At 44.7% G+C, this 18,955-nt stretch overlaps 1 protein-coding gene across 3 annotated transcripts in view; it reads right to left on the minus strand.

The window, feature by feature from the left end:
- Positions 1-18,955, minus strand: part of LOC106572802 (copine-5) — a 195,618-nt gene that overhangs the window by 97,376 nt on the left and 79,287 nt on the right. For all 3 annotated transcript variants that reach the window (XM_045696442.2, XM_045696439.2, XM_045696441.2), the window contains one exon: positions 2,055-2,118. In XM_045696442.2, the coding sequence (XP_045552398.1) occupies positions 2,055-2,118 (64 nt within the window). The remainder of the gene's footprint in view (positions 1-2,054; positions 2,119-18,955) is intronic.

Consider the following 18,955-nt stretch of genomic DNA (forward strand, 5'->3'; position numbering starts at 1 on the left):
ATGGTTCAAACAGAATGTTCTAGCGATTCTGTATGCTGCTGAGTCTTTTGAAGAACAGCATGCTTGGAGTCGCCTGCAAAGTGCTCTCTCTTTAGCTAGCTGCTGCCTACATGTTCAGGGGGATAGATTGGGACAGCACATCATGCATTGGCTTTTAATGTATTTTTCATTATCCTATTCGTAATTTACCCTGAGAACACTTTATGACAAATGCTAAAATTGTTGTGCATTATATGGCCTATGCATTACAGCCAGATGCACAAGGACTGTAACTTCATAGTAATAAACCAGTCCATTCTGAATTCAGTGGATTGGTTTACTGTCATTCAGAGGAGCCTGATTGTTCTGCCCAGTAAGTCTAGCCACTACCCCCTTCTCCTCATTCCTCTCTTCCCCTCACTCCCTCTCTTCTCCTCGCTCCCTCTCTTCCCCTCGCTCCCTCTCTTCCCCTCACTCCCTCTCTTCCCCTCGCTCCCTCTCTTCCCCTCGCTCCCTCTCTTCTCCTCGCTCCCTCTCTTCCCCTCGCTCCCTCTCTTCCCCTCGCTCCCTCTCTTCTCCTCGCTCCCTCTCTTCCCCTCGCTCCCTCTCTTCCCCTCGCTCCCTCTCTTCCCCTCGATCCCTCTCTTCTCCTCGCTCCCCTCTTCCCCCTCTTCTCCTCGCTAGAGCCTCATCTCTCTCTACCTCCCCTGCTAGAGCGTCACCTCTCTCTACCTCCTCTCTCTCGCACTTTATCAGCTCCAGTTAATAAAGTATCTTTTCTGCTTTAGGTCTATACGGAATGGGTCTAGTTGTCCCCGGGTCCGTTTGGAGTGGGTCTCTATATTACATTTTTTTATTTATGCCTATGGGTCCGGATGGGAAAGCCCCAGATCCATTTCGGAATGGGTGCAACTTTTTGTTCCCGTGAAGGCCTCTAATATATAGAACAGTATAGTGCGTTGGTTAAAGCTCAATGTTAAATTCAAATCTCCATACCATCATATTTGTAAGTCGCTCTGGATAAGAGCGTCTGCTAAATGACGTAAATGTAAATCATATCTAAGGCAATATGACACCAATATCAATGAAAATTTGCAAATCAAGTTGATTGGAGGTAAACAACACACTCCTCGCCTCTCGTCATGAGCCGTCCGGCCGTTACTGAGAACCACATAACGGATTGTTAACAGGGTCGTTAGCATTAGAAAAAAAATAAAAAATGTCTTTCCTCGATCTACCTCCATATCTAGACATCGGATAAGAACAAGACTACAGCATCCATGAAGTGATCATTAGTCTTGCCAATACGTTTGTAGGGGCCACAGTTTTTATTAAAATGTATAATTTATCACTCTCACGTTCTAATTTCCGTCCATTAAGAAACAACGATGTGCTACCTTTTTGTAGCATTTCTGACAATGCTAACATCTTTCCCGCTGAATATCAGAGTTCTAAAAGCGGACCGAAGCACCAACAGCGCTAGCAGCTAGCTAACACCAGTCAGATGAGAGGCAAGCTACAAGCAAAGCTACAAACTAATGATAATTTGAGAAGTTTTGAATCCTAAGCAACCTGCATACACATTGTTTGAAGTACAATAGACCAAAATAGCTACTGTAGTAGGTCAAAGCTGTGTGCTGGAAAACCTTGGTAGAACATGGGTGGAGTAGGCATTGTGGTGCTCATGTGAATTTCCTTGCTTTTTCAGTCTTCAGACCAATGCCTACTTCTCATTTAAAACGTAGTTGTTGTTTTTTATGCAGTATATGGGTCTGATATTCACGATACGTATGGATACAATCTTCCTATGGCTCAACACATCGCTAATAGATAGGTTATTAGTGGGTTTTAGGCACAAACAATATAGGTTTTTATCTTCCTATGTCTCAAACTATCACTAATAGTCTCTGGTTATTCTCTATGGCCTAGCTGGCACACACAGTGGAAGTTTCTATCTTATGTCTTGTCAATGAGTTGAACATTTTAAAAGCATTATGTTGATGTACTGTACACTATTTGAATGGCGTTGATTGACTGTGCGTGAAAAAGGTAACAGTTAAATATTTTGTACTTACTCTGCAGTTTCCCAGCTCCTCGACTGAAAGGATGATGGTGCCACATTTTTTCCCAGGGATACCGCTACAAAACAAGAGAGAGAGAGAGAGAGAGAGAGAGAGAGAGAGAGAGATAAAAGCTCCATCATGTGGTCATTACATTTAGTGTTGACATGACCATGCATTATAATGGGACTTCCACCTTTCGTCTTTTCTCTGTGAATCCTCCACATTTAGGAACCAAACAGCACTGATGAGGACTGTTTCTTATAAACTCCCCAACGTGAGCCCCAATCTGTCTTGATGTTTTCTTTCATGAACATACAGTAGGATTTAGAATGTTCCCAGCCCACAGTGAGATTAGACTGTTCCCAGCTCACAGTAGAATTAGACTGATCCCAGCCCACAGTGAGATTAGACTGTTCCCAGCTCACAGTAGAATTAGACTGTTCCCAGCCCACAGTAGAATTAGACTGATCCCAGCCCACAGTAGGACTTAGACTGTTCCCAGCTCACAGTAGAATTAGACTGTTCCCAGCCCACAGTAGAATTAGACTGTTCCCAGCCCACAGTAGAATTAGACTGTTCCCAGCCCACAGTAGAATTAGACTGTTCCCAGCCCACAGTAGAATTAGACTGATCCCAGACTACAGTAGAATTAGACTGTTCCCAGCCCACAGTAGAATTAGACTGATCCCAGCCTACAGTGAGATTAGACTGTTCCCAGCCCACAGTAGAATTAGACTGATCCCAGCTCACAGTAGAATTAGACTGATCCCAGCTCACAGCAGAATTAGACTGATCCCAGCCTACAGTAGAATTAGACTGATCCCAGCCTACAGTAGAATTAGACTGATCCCAGCCTACAGTGAGATTAGACTGTTCCCAGCCCACAGTAGAATTAGACTTATCCCAGCCCACAGTAGGATTAGACTGATCCCAGCCCACAGTGAGATTAGACAGTTCCCAGCCCACAGTAGAATTAGACTGTTCCCAGCCCACAGTAGAATTAGACTGTTCCCAGCCCACAGTAGAATTAGACTGTTCCCAGCCCACAGTAGAATTAGACTGATCCCAGCCTACAGTAGGATTAGACTGTTCCCAGCCCACAGTAGGATTACACTGTTCCCAGCCTACAGTAGGATTAGACTGTTCCCAGCCCACAGTAGAATTAGACTGTTCCCAGCCCACAGTGAGATTAGACTGTTCCCAGCCCACAGTAGGATTAGACTGTTCCCAGCCCACAGTAGGATTACACTGTTCCCAGCCTACAGTAGGATTAGACTGTTCCCAGCCTACAGTAGAATTAGACTGTTCCCAGCCCACAGTGAGATTAGACTGTTCCCAGCCCACAGTCGAATTAGACTGATCCCAGCCCACAGTGAGATTAGACTGTTCCCAGCCCACAGTAGGATTAGACTGTTCCCAGCCTACAGTAGAATTAGACTGTTCCCAGCCTACAGTAGGATTAGACTGTTCCCAGCCTACAGTAGGATTAGACTGTTCCCAGACTACAGTAGGATTAGACTGTTCCCAGCCCACAGTGAGATTAGACTGTTCCCAGCCCACAGTAGAATTAGACTGTTCCCAGCCCACAGTAGGATTAGACTGTTCCCAGCCCACAGTAGAATTAGACTGTTCCCAGCCCACAGTGAGATTAGACTGTTCCCAGCCTACAGTAGGATTAGACTGTTCCCAGCCCACAGTAGGATTAGACTGATCCCAGACTACAGTGTATTCTCCTGTTCCCAGCCCACAGTAGGATTAGACTGATCCCAGACTACAGTGTATTCTCCTGTTCCCAGACTACAGTGTATTCTCCTGGACCCAGACTACAGTGTATTCTCCCAGACCCAGACTACAGTGTATTCTCCTGGACCCAGACTACAGTGTATTCTCCCAGACCCAGACTACAGTGTATTCTCCTGGACCCAGACTACAGTGTATTCTCCCAGACCCAGACTACAGTGTATTCTCCTGGACCCAGACTACAGTGTATTCTCCCAGACCCAGACTAGAGTGTATTCTCCTGGACCCAGACTAGAGTGTATTCTCCTGGACCCAGACTACAGTGTATTCTCCTGGACCCAGACTACAGTGTATTCTCCTGGACCCAGACTACAGTGTATTCTCCCAGACCCAGACTACAGTGTATTCTCCCAGACCCAGACTACAGTGTATTCTCCTGTTCCCAGACAGGAGAATACAGCAGCTGGTTGTGGCATCGCATGGGGAGGTGTAACACATACTGCACAGTGATGGCTGGTGGCCTGCAAGATGAGGCAGGCACACACACACACACACACACACACACACACACACACACACACACACACACACACACACACACGGAGACACACTAAAGGGAGGCCTATGATTAGAAGGTCAAGCTTGTAGCAGAACTCCCGTCCAGCTGTGACAGATGATCTTATCTGAGTGACAGCTCCGTCTGAGGGTGTTGTGACGGCTCCGTCTGAGGGTGTTGTGACGGCTCCGTCTGAGGGTGTTCTGACGGCTCCGTCTGAGGGTGTTGTGACGGCTGAGTCTGAGGGTGTTGTGACGGCTGCGTCTGAGGGTGTTCTGACGGCTCCGTCTGTGGGTTTGTTCTGACGGCTCCGTCTGAGGGTGTTGTGACGGCTCCGTCTGAGGGTGTGTTCTGACGGCTCCGTCTGAGGGTGTTGTGACGGCTCCGTCTGAGGGTGTTGTGACGGCTCCGTCTGAGGGTGTTGTGACGGCTCCGTCTGAGGGTGTGTCCTGACGGCTCCGTCTGAGGGTGTGTTCTGTAGCCTGACCTGGGTTCAAATAGTATTTGTTTCCTTTCAAATACTTTAGCTGTGCTCGAATGAGCTTTGCATGGAACCAATGGAATAGTTCCAAAAGTGTAAACCCTTCCCCATCCGTCACTCCAGAATCAAACTTAGGATGAGGGAAGTCAGATGATGAAATAGAAAAAGGCCATGAACACAGCCAAGGACATTTAGATAAATGGAGGGAGGACAACCCTTCCACTCCTCCTTCTCTTATCTGTCTGTACAGTAGTGTAATAAATGACACCTAGTGAATCATTTAGATGTTTGGCTGAAGACCTCAGTCCATTAACCTTCACTGTTGTCATTCTCTCTGAACTCCTAGGATCATATAGATGGATCCTATAGACATAGATGACTGTATAATGCAGACAGCTTCTAGAACTCTCCCTATCACGACTAGATGTACTTACTCTAGTCTTCCTTAGGAAAGCATCAGACCTGTTAGACTAACATAATTCAAGCTTTATCCACACTGGGACCGGGTTACTAGGGAGCTTTATCCACACTGGGACCGGGTTACTAGGGAGCTTTATCCACATTGGGACCGGGTTACTAAGGAGCTTTATCCACACTGGGACCGGGTTACTAGGGAGCTTTATCCACACTGGGACCGGGTTACTAGGGAGCTTTATCCACACTGTGACCGGGTTACTAAGGAGCTTTATCCACACTGGGACCGGGTTACTAGGGAGCTTTATCCACACTGGGACCGGGTTACTAAGGAGCTTTATCCACACTGGGACCGGGTTACTAGGGAGCTTTATCCACACTGGGGCCGGGTTACTAAGGAGCTTTATCCACACTGGGACCGGGTTACTAGGGAGCTTTATCCACACTGTGACCGGGTTACTAGGGAGCTTTATCCACACTGGGACCGGGTTACTAGGGAGCTTTGTCCACACTGGGACCGGGTTACTAGGGAGCTTTATCCACACTGGGGCCGGGTTACTAAGGAGCTTTATCCACACTGGGACCGGGTTACTAGGGAGCTTTATCCACACTGTGACCGGGTTACTAGGGAGCTTTATCCACACTGGGACCGGGTTACTAGGGAGCTTTATCCACATTGGGACCGGGTTACTGAGGAGCTTTATCCACACTGGGACCGGGTTACTAGGGAGCTTTATCCACACTGGGACCGGGTTACTAGGGAGCTTTATCCACACTGGGACCGGGTTACTAGGGAGCTTTATCCACACTGTGACCGGGTTACTAAGGAGCTTTATCCACACTGGGACCGGGTTACTAGGGAGAAAACAGAGTGAAACGGAAAGGCAGTACATTAACTTGTCCAATAAGAAGGCAGATTTTTAAAGACAGATTTTCGTTTTCCTCCCTTACCCTCTCTCAGAGGACCCAATCTCAAATGGTAGTGTGTTCAAGGTTTAAAAAGACTTCTAGAGTTTGTAATTTTCACTTTAAAATGTCAGACTTGATTTAACATAATGAAAAATATATCAAACCTTACAAAAATGTCCATTAATTATAATCCAAACAAAGAATTCATATTTCCTGTTGCTGCAGGATTATTTTCCTGCTGTGAGAAGCAGAGTCTCTATGTACTGTGTGGTGGTAGGGTGGGTGATGGATACCTAAAACTGACATCTTTCAATCAAGCATATTACATTACTGAACACAGTGGTTCAATCCAAGAGGTGTTGAGGTATGAGATCACCACCGTATTGAGCCAGGGCGGGGTTGGGTAGGGTAGGGTATGTGTGTATGTGCACGAGTGGGTGCGTGTGTGTGTGTGTGTGTGTGTGTGTGTGTGTGTGTGTGTGTGTGTGTGTGTGTGTGTGTGTGTGATGGGGGGAGCGGTCAAAACATAATCCATTATTAAACACATTCACTATTTCCTTTATGACGGCTAGAGCTGAGTTAGAGGCTGACTAGGTACATAGTTAAGTACATTCAATCTCTATTGGCATGGGAAACATATATTTACATTATCAAAGCAAGTGAAATAAACAAACAAAAGTGAGAAGAAACAAATGTAACAACATTAATCTCCCTCTCTCTCTCTCTGTTGCCGTCTCTCTCTCTCTCCCTCTCTATCATTCATTAATTACATTGGGAGGATTATTTGTCTTTATTAAGGATCCCCATTAGTTCCTGCCAAGGCAGCAGCTACTCTTCCTGGAGTCCAGCAAAATTAAGGCAGTTATATTTTTTATGTTTGTTTTTTATCTGATTTTACTGCTTGCATCAGTTACCGGATGTGGAATAGAGTTCCATGTAGTCATGGCTCTATGTAGTACTGTGGGCCTCCCATAGTCTGTTATGGACTTGTGGACTGTGGAGAGATCTCTGGTGGCATGTCTTGTGGGGTATGCATGGGTGTCTGAGCTGTGTGCTAGTAGTTTAAACAGACAACTCTGTGCATTCAGCTTGTCAACACTTCTTACAAAAACAAGTAGTGATGAAGTCAATCTCTCCTCTACTTTGAGCCAGGAGAGAATGACATGCATATTATTAATGTTATCTCTCTGTGTACATTTAAGGGCCAGCCGTGTTGCCCTGTTCTGAGCCAATTGTAATTTTCCTAAGTCCCTCTTTGTGGCACCTGACCACACGACTGAACAGTAGTACAGGTGTGACAAAACTAGGGCCTGTTGGACCTGCCTTGTTGATAGTGTTGTTAAGAAGGCAAAGCAGTGCTTTACTATGGACAGACTTCTACCCATCTTAGCTACTGTTGCATCAATATGTTTTGACCATGACTGTTTACAATGCAGGATTACTCCAAGCAGTTTAGTCTCCTCAACTTCCTCAATCTCCACATTAATCATTACAAGATTTAGTTAAGGATTAGGGTTTAGTGAATGATTCGTACCAAATACGATGCTTTTAGTTTATGAAATATTGAATAACTAATTTCTTGCGACACATTCTGAAAATGACTGCAGCTCTTTGTTAAGTGTTGCAGTGACGTCACTTGCTGTGGTAGCTGACATGTATAGTGTTGAGTCGTCAGCAAACATAGACACACAGGCCTTACTCAGAGCCAGTGGCAGGTCATTAGTAACTGTTGAAAAAAAGTAAAAGGGGCCTAAACAGTTGCCCTGGGGTATGCCTGACTCTACTTGGATTATGTTGGCGAGGCTTCCATTAAAGAACACCCTCTGTGTTCTGTTAGACAGGTAACTCTCAATCCACAGTATAGCAGGGGATGTAAAGTCATAACACATTCATTTTTCCAGCAGCAGATTATGATCAATAATGTCAAAAGCTGCACTGAAGTCTAACAAAACAGCTCCCACAATATTTTTATTATCAATTATTTCTCTCAGCCAATCATCAATAATTTGTGTAAGTGTTGAATGCCCTTCCCTATAAGTGTGCTGAAAACAGCATTGTATCTGGTCAAGAGTTTACTAAGGGTTGGTAACAGGCTGATTTGGTTGGATGTTTGAGACAGTAAAGGGTGCTTTTCTATTCTTGGGTAGTGGGATGACTTTTACTTCCCTCCAGGACTGGGGGGGCACACTTTCTAGTAGGCTTGGATTGAAGAGATGGCTAATAGGAGTGGCAATATCATCCACTATCATCCTCAATATCGTCCACTATCATCCTCAGTCATTTTCATCAATCCACAGGGATTTTACAGTTTTCTTCTCAGTCATTTTCTTAATGGGTGCATGCTTATTGGTAATTGGAATATGTAATTTCAGAAATGTGTTAAGTGCAGTGTCTGCTTGATCTTCATTACACACCACAGACCAGCAAATATTCTTTACATCATCAACATAGGAATCACTACAAAACGTATCGTATGACCTCTTATACACTATATTATGATCACTACATTTGATGGAGTTGGATACTGCTTTGGAGCAGTACTAGTAAAGATGTGATCAATAAATGTTGATGATTTCATTCCTGTGCTGTTTGTAAATACCCTGGTAGGTTGACTGATAACCTGAACCAGGTTGCAGGCACTGTTTACAGTTTGAAGCTTTTTCTTGAGTGGGCAGCTTGATGAAAGCCAGTCAGTATTTAAATCACAGCCGAAAATATACCTCTGTTGATATCACATATATTATAAAGCATTTCACACATGTTATCCTAATACTGACTGTTATTCTCCACCGTGTCACAAGCACCTCAGTACTACATCGAGCTAGCAGCTGGTTGTGGCATCGCATGGGGAGGTGTAACACATACGGCACAGTGATGGCTGGTGGCTTGCAAGACGAGGCAGGCACACATACACGCACGCACGCACCCACACACACCCACACACACACACACACACACACACACACAGGTGGCCTGTGAGAAGAGAACAGGCCTTCACACAGCATTTATTCATTCTCAGGCTGTGTGTGTGTGTGTGTGTGTGTGTGTGTGTGTGTGTGTGTGTGTGTGTGTGTGTGTGTGTGTGTGTGTGTGTGTGTGTGTGTGTGTGTGTGTGTGTGTGTGTGTGTGTGTGTGTGTGTGTGTGTGTGTGTGTGTGTGTGTGTGTGTGTACAATTAAAGTCGTAAGTTTACATACACCTTAGCCAAATACATTTCAACTCAGTTTTTCACAATTCCTGACATTTAATCCTGGTAAAAATTCCTTGTTAGGAATTAGGTCAGTTAGAATCACTACTTTATTTTAAGAATGTGAAATGTCAGAATAATAGTAGAGAGAATGATTTATTTCAGCTTTTAGTTCTTTCATTACATTCCCACTGGGTCAGAAGTTTACATACACTCAATTAGTATTTGGTAGCATTGCCTTGAAATTCTTTAACTTGGGTCAAACTTTTCGGGTAGCCTTCCACAAGCTTCCCACAATCAGTTGGGTGAATTTTGGCCCATTCCTCCTGACAGAGCTGGTGTAACTGAGTCAGGTTTGTAGGCCTCCTTGCTTGCACATGCTTTTTCAGTTCTGCCCACAAATTTTCTATAGGATTGAGGTCAGGGCTTTGTGATGGCCACTCCAATAGCTTGATTTGTTGTTCTTAAGCCATTTTGCCACAACTTTAGAAGTATGCTTGGGGTCATTGCCCGTTTGGAAGACCCATTTGCGACCAAGATTTAACTTCCTGACTGATGTCTTGAGATGCTCTTCAATATATCCACATAATTTTCCTCCTTCATGATGCCATCTATTTTGTGAAGTGCACCAGTCCCTCCTGCAGCAAAGTACCCCCACAACATGATGCTGCCACCCCCGTGCTTCACGGTTGGGATGGTGTTCTTCGGCTTGCAAGCCTCCCACTTTTTCCTCCAAACATAACGATGATCATTATGGCCAAACAGTTCTATTTTTGTTTCATCAGACCAGAGGACATTTCTCCAAAAAGTACGATCTTTGTCCCCATGTGCAGTTTCAAATCGTAGTCTGTCTTTTTTATGGCGGTTTTGGAGCAGTGGCTTCTTCCTTGCTGAGTGGCCTTTCAGGTTATGTCAATATAGGACTCGTTTTACTGTGGATATAGATACTTTTGTACCTGTTTCCTCCAGCATCTTCACAAGGTCCTTTGCTGTTGTTCTGGGATTGATTTGCACTTTTTGCACCAAAGTACTCCTGAGACATTCTAATGACATGCCCAAGCCAGCGTAGTTAGTGTTGGGTGACCATGGCCTCCATACTCTTGCAGTTGATCTTAGCAAGTATTTCTGTATGGGGGCACACGGTCGCACCAGGTGATTCCCAGGATGAGCTGCAGGCATCTTATGTGGAATCGCTCTAGCTGCATAAAGGTGGTGACTGTAAGTGACCCAGTCTTCACAGCTGTAAAGAAGTGTGGTGATGCAGACAGCTTGATAGACAATGATTTTGGTGTGGAGCTGGATATCCCTGTTTCAGAAGACCCTGTGTCTGAGTTTCCTGAAGACAGCTGATGCTTGCTTGATCCTACTTTGAATTCCGAGGTCAATGCTGCAGTCCTCTGAGAGGATGCTGCCCAGGTATTTGAAGTACAGAACTATTGCCAGTGATTTGTGTTCAATGGTGAAGACAGGCATGGTGGGTGGAGGGCTGGATCTCCATTGGCAGACCATCTCTGTCTTGGTGGTGTTGATAGACAGTCCCATCCTGCTATAGATCCTCACCGACGCTACAAGGACGGACTGAAGGTCTTCCTGAGAGTGGGCCACAAGAGCACAGTCATCAGCATACCGTAGCTCATGAACCTGCTCTGTCAAAACCTTGGTGGTTGCTTGGAGCCTCCTGACGTTGAATATTTTGATTACATTTTTTATTTTACCTTTATTTAACTAGGCAAGTCAGTTAAGAACAAATTCTTACTTTCAATGACGGCCTAGGAACTGTGGGTTAACTGCCTTGTTCAGGGGCAGAACGACAGGTTTCCAGCCAGCCTGAAGTCCACCACAACCCCGCTGCTGTCCTCAAGCTCCTTGTGGAGAAGCTGGGTCACACATAGGAGGATGTTAAAGAGGACCGGTGCCAGCACACACCTCTGCCTCACACCGATGCTTACTCCAACAGGCACTGACTCCTGCCCTCCTATGGCCACCCGAGCCATCCCCCCATCATGGAACTGGCAAAGGATGTTGACAAATTTGTTTGGACAGCCACATCTGAGTAGAATGCCTCATAGTAGTTCCCTGCTCACAGTCGAAAGGCCTTGGAGAGGTCACTTAGTGTGCAAAGTGCTACACACACACACACACACACACACACACACACACACACACACACACACACACACACACACACACACACACACACACACACACACACACACACACACACCACACAACAACGCAGGCACAGACCCCCACACACACACACCCACACCCTAGTAGAGAGGCAATGAGAGGCCTGTCTGTTTTCATTGCCGGTTCAGCCTGTTAACAGTGTGGTAGTTGGACTTACGGTATACTAAACGTTTTTCTACAGCGTAGTACACTACATAGGTATATAGGGTTCTATTTATGACACAGACAATGTATTGTGACTACTAACACTGCAGGGGCAGATCGACAGCACTAACTACCGTGCTAAGTGACACTTGCAGTATGACACTCTACAGGCATATTGTAACTGAACCACTGGGGCTTCCCTTGGCTCTCAGTAGACACAGAGAACACACGGTCCTTTGAAGGCTGATGACAGGTTAGTGCGTTATGCAGACTGATGTCCCCCCATCAGAACCTCAGGTGGGTTTCAACCACAGCCAGATGAACAGACTGTCAGTGAAGTATCCCTCCTTCTCCTCATCCTCCCTCTTCTCATCCTCCTTCTCCTCATCCTCCTTCTCCTAATCCTCCTTCTCCTCCCCCTTCCCTCTCCTCATCCTCCTTCTCCTCCCTGTTCCCTCTCCTCATCCTCCTTCTCCTCCCCGTTCCCTATCCTCATCCTCCCTCTTCTCATCCTCCTTCTCCTCATCCTCCTTCTCCTCATCCTCCTTCTCATCCCCCTTCCCTCTCCTCATCCTCCCTCTTCCCATCATCCCTCCCGCCTCCCGCCTCCCGCCTCCCCCCAAACCTCCTCTCTCCTGCTCCCTGTTCCTCACTACAGAAAGCACTGAGGATCAAACAAGACTGTAGACAAGAGAACACCCTCAGAGAGACAGATGAATCTGGGGATATTTGGCTTGATGACGGCAGCTTCAGAGATGGAACTATTGTCATGTAAAGTGATTCTCAGTGGGGGTGGGGGGGGTGGGGGGGGGGAAATCTCCATAAGGTATAGGCCTGCATGCTGTATCTGTTACTAGAGGACTTGAGTCTGACACTGTGTTAACATGCTGTATCTGTTACTAGAGGACCTGAGTCTAACACTGTGTTAACATGCTGTATCTGTTACTAGAAGACCTGAGTCTAACACTGTGTTAACATGCTGTATCTGTTACTAAGGGACCTGAGTCTGACACTGTGTTAACATGCTGTATCTGTTACTAGAGGACCTGAGTCTAACACTGTGTTAACATGCTGTATCTGTTACTAGAGGACCTGAGTCTAACACTGTGTTAACATGCTGTATCTGTTACTAGAGGACCTGAGTCTGACACTGTGTTAACATGCTGTATCTGTTACTAGAGGACCTGAGTCTAACACTGTGTTAACATGCTGTATCTGTTACTAGAGGACCTGAGTCTAACACTGTGTTAACATGCTGTATCTGTTACTAGAGGACCTGAGTCTGACACTGTGTTAACATGCTGTATCTGTTACTAGAGGACCTGAGTCTGACACTGTGTGAAGAATAGTTTGTTAAAGATGGCTGTGATGCTGTTGGTTAAAGATGGCTGTGATGCTGTCGGTTAAAGATGTCTGTGATTCTGTCGGTTAAAGCTGGCTGTGATGCTGTCGGTTAAAGATGTCTGTGATGCTGTCGGTTAAAGCTGGCTGTCATGCTGTCGGTTAAAGATGTATGTGATGCTGTCGGTTAAAGATGTCTGTGATGCTGTCGGTTAAAGCTGGCTGTGATGCTGTCGGTTAAAGATGTCTGATGCTGTCGGTTAAAGCTGGCTGTGATGCTGTCGGTTAAAGATGTCTGTGATGCTGTCGGTTAAAGCTGGCTATGATGCTGTCGGTTAAAGCTGGCTGTGATGCTGTCGGTTAAAGATGTATGTGATGCTGTCGGTTAAAGATGTCTGTGATGCTGTCGGTTAAAGCTGGCTGTGATGCTGTCGGTTAAAGATGTCTGTGATGCTGTCGGTTAAAGCTGGCTGTGATGCTGTCGGTTAAAGATGTCTGTGATGCTGTCGGTTAAAGCTGGCTATGATGCTGTCGGTTAAAGCTGGCTGTGATGCTGTCGGTTAAAGATGGTTGTGATGCTGTCGGTTAAAGCTGGCTGTGATGCTGTTGGTTAAAGATGTCTGTGATGCTGTCGGTTAAAGATGTCTGTGATTCTGTCGGTTAAAGATGTCTGTGATGCTGTCGGTTAAAGATGGATGTGATGCTGTCAGTTAAAGCTGGCTGTGATGCTGTCGGTTAAAGATGGCTGTGATGCTGTCAGTTAAAGATGGCTGTGATGCTGTCGGTTATAGATGTCTGTGATGCTGTCGGTTAAAGCTGGCTGTGATGCTGTCGGTTAAAGATGTCTGTGATGCTGTCGGTTAAAGATGTCTGTGATGGTGTCGGTTAAAGATGTCTGTGATGCTGTCGGTTAAATATGGCTGTGATGCTGTCGGTTAAAGATGGTTGTGATGCTGTCGGTTAAAGATGGCTGTGATGCTGTCGGTTAACGATGGCTGTGATGCTGTCGGTTAAAGATGTCTGTGATGCTGTCGGTTAAAGATGTCTGTGATGCTGTCGGTTAAAGATGTCTGTGATTCTGTCTGTTAAAGATGTCTGTGATGCTGTCGGTTAAAGATGTCTGTGATGCTGTCGGTTAAAGATGTCTGTGATGCTGTCGGTTAAAGATGTCTGTGATGCTGTCGGTTAAAGATGGTTGTGATGCTGTCGGTTAAAGATGTCTGTGATGCTGTCGGTTAAAGCTGGCTGTGATGCTGTTGGTTAAAGCTGGCTGTGATGCTGTCGATTAAAGCTGGCTGTGATGCTGTCAGTTAAAGCTGGCTGTGTACAGAAAACTGAACGAGGTGGGGATCCTTTTCTCTCACAAACAGAGAGCACACACCTTTAAGCCACTTATTTTTTTATAGCCCTTCTCTTGTGCAAAATAACGAATCAAATTAGATGCATGACACATTATGTATTGCAGGCTAAATATATAGCCTTCCATTCTACAGCTCCCCTTCCGTTAGGGCCCCAAGCAGTAACTATCGTGAAGAGAGAAAACATTTCCCATTCTCTCCCATTACCCCCGGTGATAGAAATGGGGTGAATTAGAGAGATTAGAGAGACGGATGGGGGGGGGAATAGAAGAAACAAAGGGGGAGAATGGAAGAAACGGAGGGGGTGAATGGAAGAAACGGAGGGGGAGATTGGAAGAAACGGAGGGGGAGATTGGAAGAAACGGAGGGGGTGAATGGAAGAAACGGAGGGGGAGATTGGAAGAAACGGAGGGGGTGAATGGAAGAAACGGAGGGGGTGAATGGAAGAAACGGAGGGGGTGAATGGAAGAAACGGAGGGGGAGATTGGAAGAAACGGAGGGGGAGATTGGAAGAAACGGAGGGGGAGATTGGAAGAAACGGAGGGGGTGAATGGAAGAAACGGAGGGGGAGAATGGAAGAAACGGAGGGGGAGATTGGAAGAGACGGAGAGAGAGAATAGAAGAGACAGAGAGAGAGAACGGAAGCAATCTTTGGTAGCTGTTCATGTCTGGTCATTAGGATGAGGAATGGTGTTGGTATTTAACCAGGCAGTCAGCAATGCAGAGGATATCCACTATGTGTCAGGCATATGAAATGGGGGGGGGGGGGGGGGGGGGGGGGCAGTAATAGGCAGTAATAGGCCTATGGCCATGAAGATTGCAACAGGAAGAATCAGGTGGCACACAAACAGTTGCACATACAATACTATAGCCTGTGTGTGAAGTGGGCAGGTGTCCACTTTGAATTTTCTACTGCTCAAGAGTACCTGGACCTCTAATAGAATATTGACTCTAAAATATGATGAGTACCTGGACCTCTAATAGAATATTGACTCTAAAATATGATGAGTACCTGGACCTATAACAGAATATTGACTCTAAAATATGATGAGTACCTGGACCTCTAACAGAATATTGACTCTAAAATATGATGAGTACCTGGACCTCTAATAGAATATTGACTCTAAAATATGATGAGTACCTGGACCTCTAACAGAATATTGACTCTAAAATATGATGAGTACCTGGACCTCTAATAGAATATTGACTCTAAAATATGATGAGTACCTGGACCTCTAATAGAATATTGACTCTAAAATATGATGAGAATAAAAAGTATGTGAACCCTTTAGAATTACCTGGATTTCTGCATAAATTGGTCATAAAATTGTATCTGATCTTCATCTAAGTCACAACTAATAACACACAAACAATTAAAAATGTTAATGTCTTTAATGAACAAACCGTGTAAACATTCACAGTGCAGGGTGGGAAAAGCATGTGAACCCTTGGATTTAATAACTGGTTGACCCTCCTTTGGCAGCAATAACCTCAACAAAACGCTTTCTGTAGTTGTGGATCAGACCTGCACAACGGTCAGGAGGAATTTTGGACCATTCCTCTTTACAAAACTGTTTCAGTTCCACAATATTCTTGGGACGTCTGGTGTGAACCGCTCTCTTGAAGTCATTCTACAGCATGTCAATCAGGTTGAGGTCACTCCAGAAGGCGTATTTTCTTCTGTTCAAGCCATTCTGTTGATTTACTTCTGTGTTTTGGGTTGTTGTCCTGTTGCATCACCTAACTTCTGTTGAGCTTCAATTGGCGGACAGAAAGCCTTACATTCTCCTGCAAAATGTTTTCATAAACTTGGGAATGTCTTTTTCCGTCGATGATAGCAAGCTGTCCAGGCCCTGAGGCAGTAAAGCAGCCCCAAACCATGATGTTCCCTCCACCATACTTTACAGTTGGGATGAGGTTTTGATGTTGGTGTGTTGTGCCTTTTTTTCTCCACACATAGTGTTGTGTGTTCCTTCTAAACAACACAACTGTAGTTGCATCTGTCCACAGAATATTTTGCCAGTAACGCTGTGGAACATCCAGATGCTCTTTTGCGAACTTCAGACATGCAGCAATGTTTTTTTGGACAGCAGAGGCTTCTTCCATGGTGTCCTCCCATGAACACCATTCTTGTTTAGTGTTTTACGTACTGTAGACTCGTCAACAGAGATGTTAGCATCTTCCAGAGATTTCTGTAAGTCTTAAGCTGACACTCTAGGATTCTTCTTAACCTCATTGAGCATTCTGCACTGTGCTCTTGCAGTCATCTTTGCAGGACGGCCACTCATGGGGAGAGTAGCAACAGTGCTGAAATCTCTCCATTTATAGACAATTTGTCTTACCGTGGACTGATGACCATATTTAGAGATACTTTTGGAACCCTTTCCAGCTTCATGCAACGCAACAATTCTTAATCTTAGGTCTTCTGAGATCCCTTTTGTTTGAGGTATGGTTCACATCAGGCAATGCTTCTTGTGAATAGCTCTAACCAAAATCTCCAATCTCGTCTCATTGATTTGACTCCTGACTCCAATTAGCTTTCGGAGAAGTCATTAGCCTAGGCATTCACATACTTTTTCCAACCTACACTGTGAATGTTTAAATGATGTATTCAACATAGAAAAGAAAAATACAATAATTTGTGTGTTATTAGTTTAAGCACGCTGTGTTTGTCTGTTGTTGTGACGTAGATGAAGATCAGATCAAAGGGTTCACATATGTTTTCTTGCCACTGTACATATCCAGAAGAAAATGTGTGTCCTTGCTTCAGCTGTCTAAAAGTCATGTTATGCTTGTTGAATAAATCGTTTTTACTGCAGTATTAGGGCAACAACATAACTAGATGTAAAAATCATCATAGCTCTGCAGTGGAACAAAATATGTTATTTTAATGAGATAAGCTTTGTTATTCAGGTCATTGAATCCCACTGGTGAAAAGAGGATCAGAGTTAAAGAGCATCATTTGACTTAAAAACAAAGACAGAGAAAGAGATGAAAGAGAGGAGGAAGAGAAAATGAAATGGAACTGTCCTGGTCAACTTTAGAAACTCTGTCCTGGTCAACTTCATTTTCCTAACCTGCTATGTTAATTGTCTTAACCTGCTGCGTAAGTTCACCTAAACCTGCTATGAAAGTCAATTTTGACAAAAGCTGTATCCCTTCTAGACAACCTAATTTAGCCTAGGGTCTTATCACACCATAGTGCCATCAGACTTCTGATACCAATGAGGGTGAAAGGTGCCCACAAAATGGTGAACCGCTCTAAAAAACATGGCCTAGGAAAGTATTTTGTATTTTGAAAATATCAATTACAGCTCTTGAAAGTATGTTTTAGAAATTCATTTAAATTTGAATATGGATTCATAATGGGAACAAAATAACAAAATCCCTTTCGGTGCAAATAAAGAGAAAGGTTGCAAGATTCTAGTGTTTTTTCCCCCCAACCTAAGCAGGAACACGTTATTAATGAGGGCCCTTTGTTCGTTAGAAAGCTCAGCCATGGGTCTAATATGGCTGTTTAGTGGCTCAGCGGTGTGATCTAATTGTAGGATGTCCCAAGACACCGCAGGCTAATTACTGCTAGCCGGCCTCAAACGCTTCACCTCCAGTTAAATAATGCAAGACGGTGGCAGCCTGAAATAAACATGGCTGATCTGTATGGATCCTCTTCAACTTGTCCCAAATGGCACCCTATATAACGCACTACTTTTGACCAGGGCCCACATAGGGAATAGGGTGCATCCTAAGAATATCTACTGAAAAGGGTTTTCAGTTTTCCACTCCTTATTTTTTAATCAACAGAGCGCATTTCCTCCTCGTCTGTGAAGAACAGCGTGTGTTGTGTTATGCAGGTAGCTTAGCGGTTAAGAGAATTGGAACAGTGCCCGAAAGGTTCCTGGTTTGAATCCCTGAGCCGAGTAGATAAAAAATTTGTCGATGTGCCCTTGAGCAAAGCACTTAACCATAATTGCTCCTGTGAGTCACTCTGGATAAGAGCGTCTGCTAAATGACTAAAATGTAAATGTAGCCTTGAGTCAGAACTGGCAACAGCCGATCGACGACATTTAACCAACAACTTAAAACTCAAGTCTCTGAAGTCAAGATGAGACAAACGCCGTTCTCTCCTCCAGCTCCAGTTTTCACTGAATACATTTGTGTCAAGCCTCATCCCAGTCTGTTCACTACAGAACCACAAGGTACCATCTGTCTTTAAAATGCAGAACTGGCATATTTACAAATTCAGTACAGTATAAACCCCATCCACAGAGGGTTTCTTGCTATGGTTCAAAATGTTTACTTGAATTTGGGGGCAGCTGTCATAGCACACATTGCTTCCCTGTATTTCCTTGATGCTTAATGTTCAGTGTGCGGCCCTCTCATTCCTTTTATCATAGTATTCTTTTAGCCGGTATTCTCTAGTGTGGATACACATGTCACCCTCCTTTTCCTCAGAAGGAGAGAGAGAGAGAGAGAGAGAGAGAGAGAGAGAGAGAGAGAGAGAGAGAGAGAGAGAGAGAATATTTACAAAAGTATGTGGATTTGGCTACTTCAACCACACACCCGTTGCTGACAGCTGTATAAAATTGAGCACACT

The sequence above is a fragment of the Salmo salar genome, chromosome 15 (genome assembly GCF_965601325.2).
Source record: "Salmo salar chromosome 15, fSalSal1, whole genome shotgun sequence".
In the NCBI taxonomy this organism is placed as follows: domain Eukaryota; kingdom Metazoa; phylum Chordata; class Actinopteri; order Salmoniformes; family Salmonidae; genus Salmo; species Salmo salar.